This window comes from Scyliorhinus torazame, chromosome 4, assembly GCF_047496885.1.
Source record: "Scyliorhinus torazame isolate Kashiwa2021f chromosome 4, sScyTor2.1, whole genome shotgun sequence".
Taxonomy (NCBI): domain Eukaryota; kingdom Metazoa; phylum Chordata; class Chondrichthyes; order Carcharhiniformes; family Scyliorhinidae; genus Scyliorhinus; species Scyliorhinus torazame.
In genome coordinates, this window is record NC_092710.1 from 27,506,755 (window position 1) to 27,526,293 (window position 19,539).

General features: G+C 54.8%; 1 protein-coding gene across 1 annotated transcript in view; it reads left to right on the forward strand.

The window, feature by feature from the left end:
- Positions 1-19,539, forward strand: part of LOC140411300 (uncharacterized) — a 432,312-nt gene that overhangs the window by 313,992 nt on the left and 98,781 nt on the right. Inside the window, exon 10 of the mRNA XM_072500422.1 lies at positions 14,364-14,539. Coding sequence (XP_072356523.1) covers positions 14,364-14,539 — 176 coding nt within the window. The remainder of the gene's footprint in view (positions 1-14,363; positions 14,540-19,539) is intronic.

Consider the following 19,539-nt stretch of genomic DNA (forward strand, 5'->3'; position numbering starts at 1 on the left):
ACACTCCCTCCCTCTCACACTCCCTCCCTCTCACACTCCCTCCCTCTCACACTCCCTCCCTCTCACACTCCCCTCTCTCACACTCCCTCCCTCTCACACTCCCTCCCTCTCACGCTCCCTCCCTCTCACGCTCCCTCCCTCTCACGCTCCCTCCCTCTCACACTCCCTCCCTCTCACACTCCCTCCCTCTCACACTCCCTCCCTCTCACACTCCCTCCCTCTCACACTCCCTCCCTCTCACACTCCCTCCCTCTCACACTCCCTCCCTCTCACACTCCCTCCCTCTCACACTCCCTCCCTCTCACACTCCCTCCCTCTCACACTCCCTCCCTCTCACACTCCCCTCTCTCACACTCCCTCCCTCTCACACTCCCTCCCTCTCACACTCCCTCCCTCTCACACTCCCTCCCTCTCACACTCCCTCCCTCTCACACTCCCTCCCTCTCACACTCCCCCTCTCTCACACTCCCTCCCTCTCACACTCCCTCCCTCTCACACTCCCTCCCTCTCACACTCCCCCTCTCTCACACTCCCTACCGCTCACACTCCCTCACTCTCTCACTCCCTCCCCCTCTCTCACACTCCCTCGCGCTCACACTCCCTCCGTCTCACACTCCGTCCGTCTCACACTCCCTCCCGCTCACACTCCCTCCCGCTCACACTCCCTCACACTCCCTCCCGCTCACACTCACTCCCTCTCAGACTCACTCCCTCTCAGACTCACTCCCTCTCAGACTCACTCCCTCTCACACTCCTTCCCTCACACTCCCTCCCGCCAACACTCCCTCCTGCCAACACTCCCTCCCCCTCTCTCACACTTCCTCCCTCTCACACTCCCTCCCTCTCACACTCCCTCCCTCTCACACTCCCTCCCTCTCACACTCCCTCCCTCTCACACTCCCTCCCTCTCACACTCCCTCCCTCTCACACTCCCTCCCTCTCACACTCCCTCCCTCTCACTCTCCCTCCCTCTCACACTCCCACCCTCTCACACTCCCTCCCTCTCACACTCCCTCCCTCTCACACTCCCTCCCTCTCACACTCCATCCCACACTCCCTCTCACAATCCCTCCCTCTCACTCTCCCTCCCTCTCACTCTCCCTCCCTCTCACACTCCCTTCCTCTCACACTCCCTCCCTCTCACACTCCCTCTCACACACTCCCTCTCACACACTCCCTCTCACAAACCCTCCCTCTCACACTCCCTCCCTCTCACACTCCCTCCCTCTCACTCTCCCTCCCTCTCACACTCCCTCCCACACACTCCCTCTCACAATCCCTCCCTCTCACACTCCCTCCCTCTCACACTCCCTCCCTCCCTCAAACCCTCCCTCTCACACTCCCTCCCTCTCACACTCCCTCCCACACACTCCCTCCCACACACTCCCTCCCACACACTCCCTCCCACACACTCCCTCTCACAATCAAAACCCTCTCACACTCCCTCCCTCTCACTCTCCCTCCCACTCACTCTCCCTCCCATGCACTCCCTCTCTCTCACACTTCCCCCACACACTCCGTCTCACAATCCCTCCCTCTCACACTCCCTCCCACACACTCCCTCTCACAATCCCTCCCTCTCACACTCCCTCCCTCTCACACTCCCTCCCTCTCACACACCCTCCCTCTCACTCTCCCTCCCTCTCACACTCCCTCCCACACACTCCCTCTCACACTCCCTCCCACTCACTCCCTCTCACAATCCCGCCCACTGACACTCCCTCCCTCACACAATCCCTCCCTCTCACACTCCCTCCCACACACTCCCTCTCACACTCCCTCCCACTCACTCCCTCTCACAATCCCGCCCTCTGACACTCCCTCCCTCACACAATCCCTCCCTCTCACACTCCCTCCCACACACTCCCTCTCACAATCCCTCCCTCTCAAACTCCCTCTCACACTCCCTCCCACACACTCCCTCTCACAATCCCTCCCTCTCACACTCTCTCCCTCTCACTCTCCCTCCCTCTCACACTGCCTCCCACACACTCCCTCTCACAATCCCTCCCCCTCAAACTCCCTCTCACACTCCATCCCACACACTCCCTCTCACAATCCCTTCCTCTCAAACTCCCTCTCACAATCCCTCCCTCTCACACTCCATCCCACACACTCCCTCTCACAATCCCTGCCTCTCAAACTCCCTCTCACACTCCCCCTCTCTCACACTCTCTCCCTCTCACTCTCCCTCCCTCTCACACTCCCTCCCACACACTCCCTCTCACAATCCCTCCCTCTCACACTCCATCCCACACTCCCTCTCACAATCCCTCCCTCTCACACTCCCTCCTTCTCACACTCCCTCTCACAATCCATCCCACACACTCCCTCTCACAATCCCTCCCTCCCACACACTCCCTCTCACAATCCCTCCCTCTCACAATCCCTCCCTCTCACAATCCCTCCCTCTCACAATCCCTTCCTCTCACAATCCCTCCCTCTCACACTCCCTCTCACACTGCCTCCCACACACTCCCCCTCACAATCCCTCCCTCCCACACACTCCCTCTCACAATCCATCCCTCTCACACTTCCTCTCACACTCCATCCCACACTCCCTCTCACAATCCCTCCGTCTCACACTCCCTCCCTCTCACACTCCCTCTCACAATCCCTCCCTCTCACACTCCCTCCCTCTCACACTCCCTCCCACACACTCCCTCCCTCTCACACTCCCTCTCACACTCCATCCCACACACCCTCTCACAAACAAAACCCTCTAACACTCCCTCCCTCTCACTCTCCCTCCCTCTCACTCTCCCTCCCATACACTCCCTCTCACACTCCCTCCCTCTCACACTCCCCTCACACACTCCCTCTCACAATCCCTCCCTCTCACACTCCCTCACTCTCACTCTCCCTCCCTCTCACTCTCCCTCCCTCTCACACTCCCTCCCTCTCACTCTCCCTCCCTCTCACACTCCCTCCCACACACTGCCTCTCACACTCCCTCCCACACACTCCCTCTCACAATCCCGCCCTCTCACACTCCCTCCCTCTCACAATCCCTCCCTCTCACACTCCGTCCCACACACTCCCTCTCACAATCCCTCCCTCTCAAACTCCCTCTCACACTCCCTCCCACACACTCCCTCTCACAATCCCTCCCTCTCACACTCTCTCCCTCTCACTCTCCCTCCCTCTCACACTGCCTCCCACACACTCCCTCTCACAATCCCTCCCTCTCAAACTCCCTCTCACACTCCCTCCCACACACTCCCTCTCACAATCCCTTCCTCTCACACTGCCTCCCACACACTCCCTCTCACAATCTCTCCCTCTCACACTCCCTCTTACACTCCCTCCCTCTCACACTCCCTCCCTCTCACACTCCCTCTCACACTCCCTCCCTCTCACACTGCCTCCCTCTCACACTCCCTCCCACACAATCCCTCTCACAATCCCTCCCTCCCACACACTCCCTCTCACAATCCCTCCCTCTCACAATCCCTCCCTCTCACAATCCCTCCCTCTCACAATCCCTCCCTCTCACACTCCCTCTCACACTGCCTCCCACACACTCCCCCTCACAATCCCTCCCTCCCACACACTCCCTCTCACAATCCATCCCTCTCACACTTCCTCTCACACTCCATCCCACACTCCCTCTCACAATCCCTCCGTCTCACACTCCCTCCCTCTCACACTCCCTCTCACAATCCCTCCCTCTCACACTCCCTCCCTCTCACACTCCCTCCCACACACTCCCTCCCTCTCACACTCCCTCTCACACTCCATCCCACACACCCTCTCACAAACAAAACCCTCTCACACTCCCTCCCTCTCACTCTCCCTCCCTCTCACTCTCCCTCCCATACACTCCCTCTCACACTCCCTCCCTCTCACACTCCCCCCACACACTCCCTCTCACAATCCCTCCCTCTCACACTCCCTCACTCTCACTCTCCCTCCCTCTCACACTCCCTCCCTCTCACTCTCCCTCCCTCTCACACTCCCTCCCACACACTGCCTCTCACACTCCCTCCCACACACTCCCTCTCACAATCCCGCCCTCTCACACTCCCTCCCTCTCACAATCCCTCCCTCTCACACTCCCTCCCACACACTCCCTCTCACAATCCCTCCCTCTCAAACTCCCTCTCACACTCCCTCCCACACACTCCCTCTCACAATCCCTCCCTCTCACACTCTCTCCCTCTCACTCTCCCTCCCTCTCACACTGCCTCCCACACACTCCCTCTCACAATCCCTCCCTCTCAAACTCCCTCTCACACTCCCTCCCACACACTCCCTCTCACAATCCCTTCCTCTCACATTCTCTCCCTCTCACTCTCCCTCCCTCTCACACTGCCTCCCACACACTCCCTCTCACAATCTCTCCCTCTCACACTCCCTCTTACACTCCCTCCCTCTCACACTCCCTCTCACACTCCCTCCCTCTCACACTGCCTCCCTCTCACACTCCCTCCCACACACTCCCTCTCACAATCCCTCCCTCTCACACTCCCTCTCACACTCCATCCCACACTTTCTCCCACACACCCTCTCACAAACAAAACCCTCTCACACTCCCTCCCTCTCACTCTCCCTCCCTCTCACTCTCCCTCCCATACACTCCCTCTCACACTCCCTCTCACACTCCCCCCACACACTCCCTCTCACAATCCCTCCCTCTCACACTCCCTCCCTCTCACTCTCCCTCCCTCTCACTCTCCCTCCCTCTCACACTCCCTCACTCTCACTCTCCCTCCCTCTCACACTCCCTCCCACACACTGCCTCTCACACTCCCTCCCACACACTCCCTCTCACAATCCCGCCCTCTCACACTCCCTACCTCTCACAATCCCTCCCTCTCACACTCCCTCCCACACACTCCCTCTCACAATCCCTCCCTCTCAAACTCCCTCTCACACTCCCTCCCACACACTCCCTCTCACAATCCCTCCCTCTCACACTCTCTCCCTCTCACTCTCCCTCCCTCTCACACTGCCTCCCACACACTCCCTCTCACAATCCCTCCCTCTCAAAATCCCTCTCACACTCCCTCCCACACACTCCCTCTCACAATCCCTTCCTCTCAAACTCCCTCTCACACTCCCTCCCTCTCACACTGCCTCCCACACACTCCCTCTCACAATCCCTCCCTCTCAAACTCCCTCTCACACTCCCTCCCACACACTCCCTCTCACAATCCCTTCCTCTCACACTCTCTCCCTCTCACTCTCCCTCCCTCTCACACTGCCTCCCACACACTCCCTCTCACAATCCCTCCCTCTCACACACTCCCTCTCACAATCTCTCCCTCTCACACTCCCTCTTACACTCCCTCCCTCTCACACTCACTCCCTCTCACACTCCCTCTTACACACCCTCCCTCTCACACTCCCTCTCACACTCCCTCCCTCTCACACTCCCTCCCTCTCACACTCCCTCTCACAATCCCTCCCTCTCACACTCCCTCTCACACACCATCCCACACTTCCTCCCACACACCCTCTCACAAACAAAACCCTCTCACGCTCCCTCCCTCTCACTCTCCCTCCCTCTCACTCTCCCTCCCATACACTCCCTCTCACCCTCCCTCTCACACTCCCCCCACACACTCCCTCTCACAATCCCTCCCTCTCACACTCCCTCACTCTCACTCTCCCTCCCTCTCACTCTCCCTCCCTCTCACTCTCCCTCCCTCTCACTCTCCCTCCCTCTCACTCTCCCTCCCTCTCACACTCCCTCCCACACACTGCCTCTCACACTCCCTCCCACACACTCCCTCTCACAATCCCGCCCTCTCACACTCCCTCCCTCTCACAATCCCTCCCTCTCACACTCCCTCCCTCTCACACTCCCTCCCTCTCACACTCCCTCCGACACACTCCCTCTCACAATCCCTCCCTCTCACACTCCCTCCCACACACTCCCTCTCACAATCCCGCCCTCTCACACTCCCTCCCTCTCACAATCCCTCCCACACACTCCCTCTCACAATCCCTCCCTCTCAAACTCCCTCTCACACTCCCTCCCACACACTCCCTCTCACAATCCCTCCCTCTCACGCTCTCTCCCTCTCACTCTCCCTCCCTCTCACACTGCCTCCCACACAATCCCTCTCACAATCCCTCCCTCTCAAACTCCCTCTCACACTCCCTCCCACACACTCCCTCTCACAATCCCTTCCTCTCAAACTCCCTCTCACACTCCCTCCCTCTCACACTGCCTCCCACACACTCCCTCTCACAATCCCTCCCTCTCAAACTTCCTCTCACACTCCCTCCCACACACTCCCTCTCACAATCCCTTCCTCTCACACTCTCCCTCCCTCTCACACTGCCTCCCACACACTCCCTCTCACAATCTCTCCCTCTCACACTCCCTCTTACACTCCCTCCCTCTCACACTCACTCCCTCTCACACTCCCTCTTACACTCCCTCCCTCTCACACTCCCTCTCACACTCCCTCCCTCTCACACTCACTCCCTCTCACACTCCCTCCCACACACTCCCTCTCACAATCCCCCCACACACACTCGCTCCCTCTCACACTCCATCCCACACTCCCTCTCACACTCCCTCCCTCTCACACTCCCTCTCACAATCCCTCCCTCTCACAATCCCTCCCTCTCACAATCCCTCCCTCTCACAATCCCTCCCTCTCACACTCCCTCCCTCTCACACTCCCTCCCTCTCACACTCCCTCCTTCTCACACTCCATCCCACACACTCCCTCTCACAATCCCTCCCTCCCACACACTCCCTCTCACAATCCCTCTCTCTCACAATCCCTCACTCTCACAATCCCTCCCTCTCATACTCCCTCTCACACTCCCTCCCACACACTCCCTCTCACAATCCCTCCCTCCCACACACTCCCTCTCACAATCCCTCCCTCTCACACTTCCTCTCACACTCCATCCCACACTCCCTTTCACAATCCTTCCGTCTCACACTCACTACCTCTCACAATCCCTCCCTCTCACACTCCCTCCCTCTCACACTCCCTCCCACACACTCCCTCTCACAATCCCTCCCTCTCACACTCCATCCCACACTCCCTCTCACAATCCCTCCCTCTCACAATCCCGCCCTCTCACACTCCCTCTCACACTCCCTCCCACACACTCCCTCTCACAATCCCTCCCTCACTCTCACACTCCCTCCCACACACTCCCTCTCACACTCCCTCCCTCTCACAATCCCTCTCTCTCAAGTTCCCTCCCACTCACACTCCCTCCCATTCACACTCACTCTTACACGTGCTCTCGCTTGCACACCCTTCTTTTCACACGCGCTCCATCTCACATGCATTCCTCACACGTGCTCTCTCTTACATGCATTCTCTCACATACATGCAGACTCACACACTAACTCTCACACACACACCCTCTCATGTATGCACTCTCACGCAAATGCACTCTCTCGCACACACACCCGCTCACACACACACTCTCTCACACTAACAGCAACACGCACACACTCGCTCACACCCACACTCTCTCACACTAACAGCAACACACACGCTCACACCCACACTCTCACACTAACAGCAACACACACACACACGCTCACACCCACACTCTCACACTAACAGCAACACACACACACACGCTCACACCCACACTCTCTCACACTAACAGCAACACACACGCTCACACCCAGACTCTCACACTAACAGCAACACACACGCTCACACCCACACTCTCTCACACTAACAGCAACACACACACACGCTCACACCCACACTCTCTCACACTAACAGCAACACACACACTCACTCGCTCACACCCACACTCTCTCACACTAACAGCAACACACACGCTCACACCCACACTCTCACACTAACAGCAACACACACACACACGCTCACACCCACACTCTCTCACACTAACAGCAACACACACGCTCACACCCACACTCTCACACTAACAGCAACACACACGCTCACACCCACACTCTCTCACACTAACAGCAACACACACACCCGCTCACACCCACACTCTCTCACACTAACAGCAACACACACACTCACTCGCTCACACCCACACTCTCTCACACTAACAGCAACACACACACACACTCGCTCACACCCACACTCTCTCACACTAACAGCAACACACACACACTCGCTCACACCCACACTCTCTCACACTAACAGCAACACATACACACATGCTCACACCCACACTCTCTCACACTAACAGCAACACACACACCCGCTCACACCCACACTCTCTCACACTAACAGCAACACACACACTCACTCACACCCACACTCTCTCACATTAACAGCAACACACACACACACTCGCTCACACCCACACTCTCTCACACTAACAGCAACACACACACACATGTAATCATAGAATTTGCTCACACCCACACTCTCACACACTATTAGCAACACACACACACACTTGCTCACACCCACACTCTCTCACACTAACAGCAACACACACACACTCGCTCACACAGATACTCTCTCACAGTCACAGAAACACACACACACACAGACACTCGCTCACACCCACACTCTCTCACACTAACAGCAACACACACACACTCGCTCACACCCACACTCTCTCACACTATCAGCAACAAACACACTCGCTCACACCCACACTCTCTCTCACTAACTGCAACACACACACACACTCGCTCACACCCACACTCTCTCACACTAACAGCAACACACACACACACTCGCTCACACCCACACTCTCTCACACTAACAGCAACACACACACATACACACTCGCTCACCCACACTCTCTCACACTAACAGCAACACACACACACACTCGCTCACACCCACACTCTCTCACACTAACAGCAACACACACACACACTCACTCACACCCACACTCTCTCACACTAACAGCAACACACACACACACTCGCTCACACCCACACTCTCTCTCACTAACAGCAACACACACACACTCGCTCACACCCACACTCTCTCACACTAACAGCAACACACACACACACTCGCTCACACCCACACTGTCTCACACTAACAGCAACACACACATACACACTCGCTCACACTCACACTCTCTCACACTAACAGCAACAAACACACACATTCGCTCACACCCACACTCTCTCACACTATTAGCAACACGCACACACACTTGCTCACACCCACACTCTCTCACACTAACAGCAACACACACACACACTCGCTCACACACATACTCTCTCACAGTCACAGAAACGCACACAGTCACTCGCTCACACCCACACTCTCTCACACTAACAGCAACACACACACACTCGCTCACACCCACACTCTCTCACACTATCAGCAACACACACACTCGCTCACACCCACACTCTCTCACACTAACTGCAACACACACACACTCGCTCACACCCACACTCTCTCACACTAACAGCAACACACACATACACACTCGCTCACCCACACTCTCTCACACTAACAGCACCACACACACACTCGCTCACACCCACACTCTCTCTCACTAACAGCAACACACACACTCGCTCACACCCACACTCTCTCACACTAACTGCAACACACACACACACTCGCTCACACCCACACTCTCTCACACTAACAGCAACACACACACATACACACTCGCTCACCCACACTCTCTCACACTAACAGCAACACACACACACACTCGCTCACACCCACACTCTCTCACACTAACAGCAACACACACACATACACACTCGCTCACCCACACTCTCTCACACTAACAGCAACACACACACACACTCGCTCACACCCACACTCTCTCACACTATCAGCAACAAACACACTCGCTCTCACCCACACTCTCTCTCACTAACTGCAACACACACACACACTCGCTCACACCCACACTCTCTCACACTAACAGCAACACACACACACACTCGCTCACACCCACACTCTCTCACACTAACAGCAACACACACACATACACACTCGCTCACCCACACTCTCTCACACTAACAGCAACACACACACACACTCGCTCACACCCACACTCTCTCACACTAACAGCAACACACACACACACTCACTCACACCCACACTCTCTCACACTAACAGCAACACACACACACACTCGCTCACACCCACACTCTCTCTCACTAACAGCAACACACACACACTCGCTCACACCCACACTCTCTCACACTAACAGCAACACACACACACACTCGCTCACACCCACACTGTCTCACACTAACAGCAACACACACATACACACTCGCTCACACTCACACTCTCTCACACTAACAGCAACAAACACACACATTCGCTCACACCCACACTCTCTCACACTATTAGCAACACGCACACACACTTGCTCACACCCACACTCTCTCACACTAACAGCAACACACACACACACTCGCTCACACACATACTCTCTCACAGTCACAGAAACACACACAGTCACTCGCTCACACCCACACTCTCTCACACTAACAGCAACACACACACACTCGCTCACACCCACACTCTCTCACACAATCAGCAACACACACACTCGCTCACACCCACACTCTCTCACACTAACTGCAACACACACACACTCGCTCACACCCACACTCTCTCACACTAACAGCAACACACACATACACACTCGCTCACCCACACTCTCTCACACTAACAGCACCACACACACACTCGCTCACACCCACACTCTCTCTCACTAACAGCAACACACACACTCGCTCACACCCACACTCTCTCACACTAACTGCAACACACACACACACTCGCTCACACCCACACTCTCTCACACTAACAGCAACACACACACATACACACTCGCTCACCCACACTCTCTCACACTAACAGCAACACACACACACACTCGCTCACACCCACACTCTCTCACACTAACAGCAACACACACACATACACACTCGCTCACCCACACTCTCTCACACTAACAGCAACACACACACACACTCGCTCACACCCACACTCTTTCACACTAACAGCAACACACACACACACACGCTCACACCCACACTCTCTCACACTAACAGCAACACACACACACTCGCTCACACCCACACTCTCTCTCACTAACAGCAACACACACAGACACACTCGCTCACACCCACACTCTCTCACACTAACAGCAACACACACTCGCTCACACCCACACTCTCTCACACTAACAGCAACACACACACACACTCGCTCACACCCACACTCTCTCACACTATCAGCAACACACACAGACACACTCGCTCACACCCACACTCTCTCACACTAACAGCAACACACACACACTCGCTCACACCCACACTCTCTCACACTATCAGCAACACACACAGACACACTCGCTCACACCCACACTCTCTCACACTAACAGCAACACACACACACACACGCTCACACCCACACTCTCTAACACTAACACACACACACCCGCTCACACCCACACTCTCTCACACTAACAGCAACACACACACACGCACACACTCGCTCACACCCACACTCTCTCACACTAACAGCAACACACACACACGCACACACTCGCTCACACCCACACTGTCTCACTATCAGCAACACACACACACTCGCTCACACCCACACTCTCTCACACTAACAGCAACACACACACACACGCTCACACCCACACTCTCTCACACTAACAGCAACACACACACACACGCTCACACCCACACTCTCACACTAACAGCAACACACACACACCCGCTCACACCCACACTCTCTCACACTAACAGCAACACACACACGCACACACTCGCTCACACCCACACTCTCTCACACTAACAGCAACACACACACACACCCGCTCACACCCACACTCTCTCACACTAACAGCAACACACACACACTCGCTCACACCCACACTCTCTCACACTAACAGCAACACACACACACACTCGCTCACACCCACACTCTCTCACACTAACAGCAACACACACACACACTCGCTCACACCCACACTCTCTCACACTAACAGCAACACACACACACACACGCTCACACCCACACTCTCTAACACTAACACACACACACCCGCTCACACCCACACTCTCTCACACTAACAGCAACACACACACACTCGCTCACACCCACACTCTCTCACACTATCAGCAACACACACAGACACACTCGCTCACACCCACACTCTCTCACACTAACAGCAACACACACACACATGTAATCATAGAATTTGCAGTGCAGAAGGAGGCCATTCGGCCCATCGAATCTGCACCGGCTCTTGCAAAGAGCGCCCTCCTTACGTCCACGCCTTCACCCTATCCCCGTAACCCAGTAACCCCACCTCACCTTTGTGGACACTAAGGGCAATTTATCATGGCCAATCCACCTAACCTGCACATCTTTGGACTGTGGGAGGAAACCGGAGCACCCGGAGGAAACCCACGCAGACACGGGGAGGACGTGCAGACTCCGCACAGACAGTGACCCAAGCCGGGAATCGAACCTGGGACCCTGGCGCTGTGAAGCAGCTCTGCTAACCACTGCGAATCCATGCTGCCCAAACGCACAGTTTTTGTTTCAGACACTTTTTGTAAGAAGTCCACCTGGCTCAAGACGTTTCCCGCTTCTTTAAAACTACTTAATTCCCTTTTCTGTTCAGTTATTAGAGCGAGGGGGGGGATTCACTGTTTAAAAATAGGGGGGGGGGGGGCCCATTTCAGACGGAGTTGAGGAGAATTCTTTCCCCTCAGAGGGTGCCGAGTCTCTGGGACTCTCTTCCTCGGAAGGCAGCGGGGGCGGAACCTCGGATTGTCGGGAAGGCCGAGCGAGATGGGTCCTTGACTAACGAGGGTCGTGAGCCTGTGGAATTCACTTCGCCAGGAGCAGTTCAGGCTGCAGGCCATGGATGTATTTGAAGGCCCCGGTGTTGAAGTGGTGGTAAATCTTCACTGGGCTTTGGCGTGTGTGGAGGTCGGCGGGTCATCGGGTTCCAATGTTCGGAAAAGCGGCCCTACGGCCCATCGCCGCTGTGCTGGCCGTCAAGCTCCGATCTATTCTAATTTTCCAGCACTTGTTGAGTGCGCTGTGGGGTTTCAAATGCTCATCAAAATGCTGCTTAAATGTTGTGAGGGTTCCCGCCTCCACCACCCTTTCAGACAGCGAGCTCCAGACTCCCACCCCCCCCCCCCTCCCCTTTCCCCCCTTCTCTGGCTGAAAAAGGTTTGCCTCAAATCCCCTCGAAATCTATTCCCCCTGAGCCCTCGACTAAGGGGGAAAGTATCTTCCCATCTACTCTGTCTGGGTCGCTTCTGTGCCCCTCATCATTTTGTCCGCCTCAATCAGGTCCCCCCCCCCTCAGCCTTCTCTGCTCCGAGGAGAACAACCCCAGTCTAACCAGCCTCTCTTCACAGCTGAAACGCTCCAGCCCAGGCACCGCCCCGGAGAATCTCCCCCGCGCCCTTTCTCGTACAGTCACACCCTTCCTACAGTGCGGTGACCGGAACTGCACACAATATTCCAGCTGGGGGCGAGCCAGTGTTTTATACAGCTCCATCGTAACCCCCCTACCCTGATATTCTATCCCTTAGTTCGTAACGGCAAGTATCCCTTCTTAACCATGATATTGCTGGGATAAAGTTAATTATTTTGAGAGTACTATTGAAACTGGACTTACTTTTTTGTCTTGTGTAATGTAGTTTATTATTCCTGTTTAATAAGTATTTTACTCTTTGTGTTAGAAGTACATGGGCATACTCTTGTGTTATGGGTCAGGGTTTAGAGAACCCCAAAGTGTATCATGGAGTTCACCTGACCCACAACGTTTAATAGATTGTGGTCTGGGGAGCGCACGGCCCATTCTCCAGGAGTGGGACAGCAGAAATGGACCTTTTTTAAAAAAACAAAACAATGTTTATTCTACGAACTCGAGTGAACCTTTTTCAAACAGACAGCGGATATCTTAGCAACCGTTAATTCAAATACCCCCCCCCCCCCCCCGCAAAGAGCACAACGCTGAGTAATGCTTAATAACTTCGCAAACAACATCCAGAAGACTTAACGAACCTTTAAGCAGGAGCACATTAGGTTCACATTCACTATTCAGAACATTCATAATGCCGAATTCCCCAAATGATCCGGAGATAGTCTTTGGATGGCAGAGAGATCAACAGGCCCGTTCTTTGTTTAACTTCGGCTGCAGCTCACTGGAAAACACAGACGCACCCAAGCTCTCTCTCAAAGTGAAACTAAAAAGCAGAACCAGAGCTCAGCTCCACCCACACTCTGACATCACTGCAGTAACATGAGCACCTAACCATTTCTCAAAGTGACATTCGCATGACGCTTGTGAATCTGTTCGGTAACTGACTCCAAATATATGATTAATATGATTGCTAAGTGTGATTAAATGAATGAGCTGGTTCCTTGACTCCTCCTCATGTCTGTTGTTCTCCCCAGAAGCCAAGTGCAATTACGTTCTTGCACTGAGCTGCTTGCTGCATTCACAAAGCAATCCGGATATTGTATTCAGCAGAATGCAGGTGGCCATTGAGCTCCTGCTGACCGACTTAACTCAGAACATCCAGCTGGACGGCAGCTTTGGGAATGCTTACGAAACTGGAGTGGTCATACAGGTATTGCTGGGTGTGTGTGCGCGTTTGTGTGCGTGCGTTCAAAGAACAAAGAAAAGTACAGCACAGGAAGAGGCCCTTCGGCCCTCCAAGCCCGTGCCGACCATGCTGCCCGCCTAAACTACAATCTTCTACCCTTCCTGGGTCCGTGTCCCTCTATTCCCATCCCATTCACGTATTTGTCAAGATGCCCCTTAAACGTCACTATCGTCCCTGCTTCCACCACCTCCTCCGGCAGCGAGTTCCAGGCACCCACTACCCTCTGCGTAAAAAACTTGCCTCGTACATCTACTCTAAACCTTGCCCCTCGCACCTGAAACCTATGCCCCCTAGTAATTGACTCCTCTACCCCGGGGAAAAGCCTCTGACTATCCACTCTGCCTCTGCCCCTCATAATTTTGTAGACCTCTATCAGGTCGCCCCTCAACCTCCGTCGTTCCAGTGAGAACAAACCGAGTTTAGTCAACCGCTCCTCATAGCTAATGCCCTCCATACCAGGCAACATTCTGGTAAATCTCTTCTGCACCCTCTCTAAAGCCTCCTCATCCTTCTGGTGGTGTGGCGACCAGAATTGAACACTCTACTCCAAGTGTGGCCTAACTAAGGTTCTATACAGCTGCAACATGACTTGCCAATTCTTATACTCAATGCCCCGGCCAATGAAGGCAAGCATGCCGTAGGCCTCCTTGACTACCTTCTCCACCTGTGTTGCCCCTTTCAACGACCTGTGGACCTGCACACCTAGATCTCTCTGACTGTCAATACTCTTGAGGGTTCTACCATTCGCTTTCCTGTGTATATACTTTTGCCTGTGTAAACATGTGCCTGTCTGCACGTATGCTTGTCTGCACGTGTTTCTGTGCGCACACGCATCTTTCTGTGCGCACATGTTTCTGAGTGTTTGCTTTCCTGTGTGCATGTGTGTGCTTGTGTGGGTGCTTGTATGTGTGCGTCTACGGGTTTCCGCGTGTCTGCGTGTTTCAGTGCACCAGCATTTCGGCGCGCGCATTTCCGACTGCGCGTTTCCACGCGGAAGGCGAATCTCTGAATGTCGTTAAGTCCGAGCGCGGTGGGTCCTTGACTAACGAGGGCTGTGAGCCTCTGGAATTCCCTTTGCCAGGGAGCAGTTCAGGCTGCAGGCCATGGAAGTAGTTGAAGGCCCCGGTGTCGAAATGGTGGTAAATCTTCACTGGGCTTTGGTGTGTGTGTGTGTAGAGGTCGGAGAGTCCTAGAGTTCTACAACACAGAAAGAGGCCAGCACCGGCCGCCCAGCCCCGATCTGTTCTAATCCCATTTCCCAGCACTTGCTCCGTGAGTTATTTCACACGCAAATTAGGGATACAGTATGTTAAAAATAATACCTCGGGCAGCACGGTAGCACAGTGGTTAGCACAGTTGCTCCACAGCTCCAGGGTCCCAGGTTCGATTCCCGGCTTGGGTGGCTGTCTGTGCGGAGTCTGCACGTTCTCCCCCGTGTGTGCGTGGGTTTCCTCCGGGTGCTCCGGTTTCCTCCCACAGTCCAAAGATGTGCGGGTTAGGTGGATCGGCCGTGCTAAATTGCCCCCAAAAAGGTTAGGTGGGGTTACGGGGAGAGGATGGAGGAATGGGCTTAGATAGGGTGCTCTTTCCAAGGGCCGGTGCCGACTTGATGGGCCGAATGGCCTCCTTCTGCACTGTACATTCTATGAAAACAAACTTCATTACTAACATGGCATTAATACGTTTATCTAAAAGACAATAGTTTACAATTACCACTTAAAGAATGCTCAACAATGAAACACTGACTCCTAACTACTTTCTTTCATTCTCCACTCAAGCAAAACCCATCTCGGGTCATAATCCACTTTTAAATACAATTAGACAACCCAGCAATACTTACTCGAGAGAGATGTCTAGGACAAACCGCTATGAGAGAGAGATCCTTCAGGAAACCACCTTGCTGATTCTTGCCTGTGTCAAACTACTTTCCAGAAACTGCTGTTTCTGGTCACAGGAAGAATCTGTACCCAGTGAAATCTTTAACTGAACCTACAAGTGAAACACAACACATGACTGCCCCAACTTTTATGATTCTTTAATTATCCCTTTTTGCCAAAATGTTTTTCAAACCAGGATTGTTAAAAACACTACCGCAGCAGTCGTACACATCAACCCAGGCTTTTCACCCTCACTGCACCAACTACATATAATACAATGTACCTTAAATCCAGACAGTCATCAGTGTCTGTGTACGTGTTTCTGTGTACATGCATCCTCCTTGACACATGCATGTTTCTGTGGCCTGCGCGTGTCTTTGTCTGTGTGCGTGTTTCTGTGCCTGTGTGCATCTCTGACCTGATAGTGCAGCACTCCCTCAGGACTGACCGTCTGACAGTGCGGCACTCCCTCAGTACTGACCCTCTGACAGTGCAGCACTCCCTCAGTACTGACCCTCTGACAGTGCGGCACTCCCTCAGTACTGACCCTCTGACAGTGCAGCACTCCCTCAGTACTGACCCTCTGACAGTGCAGCGCTCCCTCAGTTCTGACCCTCTGACAGTGCAGCACACCCACAGTACTGACCCTCTGACAGTGCAGCACTCCCTCAGTACTGACCCTCTGACAGTGCGGCACTCCCTCTGTACTGACCCACTGACAGTGCGGTACTCCCTCAGTACTGACCCTCTGACAGTGCAGCACTCCCTCAGTACTGACCCTCTGACAGTGCAGCACTCCCTCAGTACTGACCCTCTGACAGTGCAGCATTCCCTCAGTACTGACCCTCTGACAGTGCAGCACTCCATCAGTACTGACTCTCTGGCAGTGCAGCACTCCCTCAGTACTGACAGTCTGACAGTACAGCACTCCCTCAGTACTGACCCTCTGACAGTGCAGCACTCCCTCAGTACTGACCCTCTGACAGTGCAGCACTCCCTCAGTACTGACCCTCTGACAGTACAGCACTCCCTCAGTACTGACCCTGACAGTGCAGCACTCCCTCAGTACTGACCCTCTGACAGTACAGCACTCCCTCAGTACTGACCCTGACAGTGCAGCACTCCCTCAGTACTGACCCTCTGACAGTGCGGCACTCCCTCAGTACTGACTCTCTGACAGTGCAGCACTCCCTCAGTACTGACCCTACGACAGTGCAGCACTCCCTCAGTACTGACCCTCTGACAGTGCGGCACTCCCTCAGTACTGACCCTCTGACAGTGCAGCACTCCCTCAGTACTGACTCTCTGACAGTGCAGCACTCCCTCAGTACTGACCCTCTGACAGAGCAGCACTCCCTCAGTACTGACCCTACGACAGTGCAGCACTCCCTCAGTACTGACCCTCTGACAGTGCGGCACTCCCTCAGTACTGACCCTCTGACAGTGCGGCACTCCCTCAGTATTGACCCTCTGACAGTGCAGCACTCCCTCAGTACTGACCCTCTGACAGTGCAGCACTCCCTCAGTACTGACCCTCTGACAGTGCGGCACTCCCTCTGTACTGACCCCCTGACAGTGCGGTACTCCCTCAGTACTGACCCTCTGACAGTGCAGCACTCCCTCAGTACTGACCCTCTGACAGTGCAGCATTCCCTCAGTACTGACCCTCTGACAGTGCCGCACTCCCTCAGTACTGACCCTCTGACAGTGCAGCACTCCCTCAGTACTGACTCTCTGACAGTGCAGCATTCCCTCAGTACTGACTCTCTGACAGTGCAGCATTCCCTCAGTACTGACCCTCTGACAGTGCAGCACTCCCTCAGTACTGACAGTCTGACAGTACAGCACTCCCTCAGTACTGACCCTCTGACAGTGCAGCTCTCCCTCAGTACTGACCCTGACAGTGCAGCACTCCCTCAGTACTGACTCTCTGACAGTGCAGCACTCCCTCAGTACTGACCCTACGACAGTGCAGCACTCCCTCAGTACTGACCCTCTGACAGTGCGGCACTCCCTCAGTACTGACCATCTGACAGTGCGGCACTCCCTCAGTATTGACCCTCTGACAGTGCGGCACTCCCTCAGTACTGACCCTCTGACAGTGCAGCACTCCCTCAGTACTGACCCTCTGACAGTGCAGCACTCCCTCAGTACTGACCCTCTGACAGTGCAGCACTCCCTCAGTACTGACCCTCTGACAGTGCGGCACTCCCTCTGTACTGACCCCCTGACAGTGCGGTACTCCCTCAGTACTGACCCTCTGACAGTGCAGCACTCCCTCAGTACTGACCCTCTGACAGTGCAGCACTCCCTCAGTACTGACCCTCTGACAGTGCAGCATTCCCTCAGTACTGACCCTCTGACAGTGCAGCACTCCATCAGTACTGACTCTCTGGCAGTGCAGCACTCCCTCAGTACTGACCCTCTGGCAGTGCAGCATTCCCTCAGTACTGACCCTCTGACAGTGCGGCACTCCCTCAGTACTGACCCTCTGACAGTGCAGCTCTCCCTCAGTACTGACAGTCTGACAGTACAGCACTCCCTCAGTACTGACCCTCTGACAGTGCAGCACTCCCTCAGTACTGACCCTCTGACAGTACAGCACTCCCTCAGTACTGACCCTGACAGTGCAGCACTCCCTCAGTACTGACCCTCTGACAGTGCGGCACTCCCTCAGTACTGACTCTCTGACAGTGCAGCACTCCCTCAGTACTGACCCTACGACAGTGCAGCACTCCCTCAGTACTGACCCTCTGACAGTGCGGCACTCCCTCAGTACTGACCCTCTGACAGTGCAGCATTCCCTCAGTACTGACTCTCTGACAGTGCAGCACTCCCTCAGTACTGACCCTACGACAGTGCAGCACTCCCTCAGTACTGACCCTCTGACAGTGCGGCACTCCCTCAGTACTGACCCTCTGACAGTGCGGCACTCCCTCAGTATTGACCCTCTGACAGTGCAGCACTCCCTCAGTACTGACCCTCTGACAGTGCAACACTCCCTCAGTACTGACCCTCTGACAGTGCGGCACTCCCTCTGTACTGACCCCCTGACAGTGCGGTACTCCCTCAGTACTGACCCTCTTA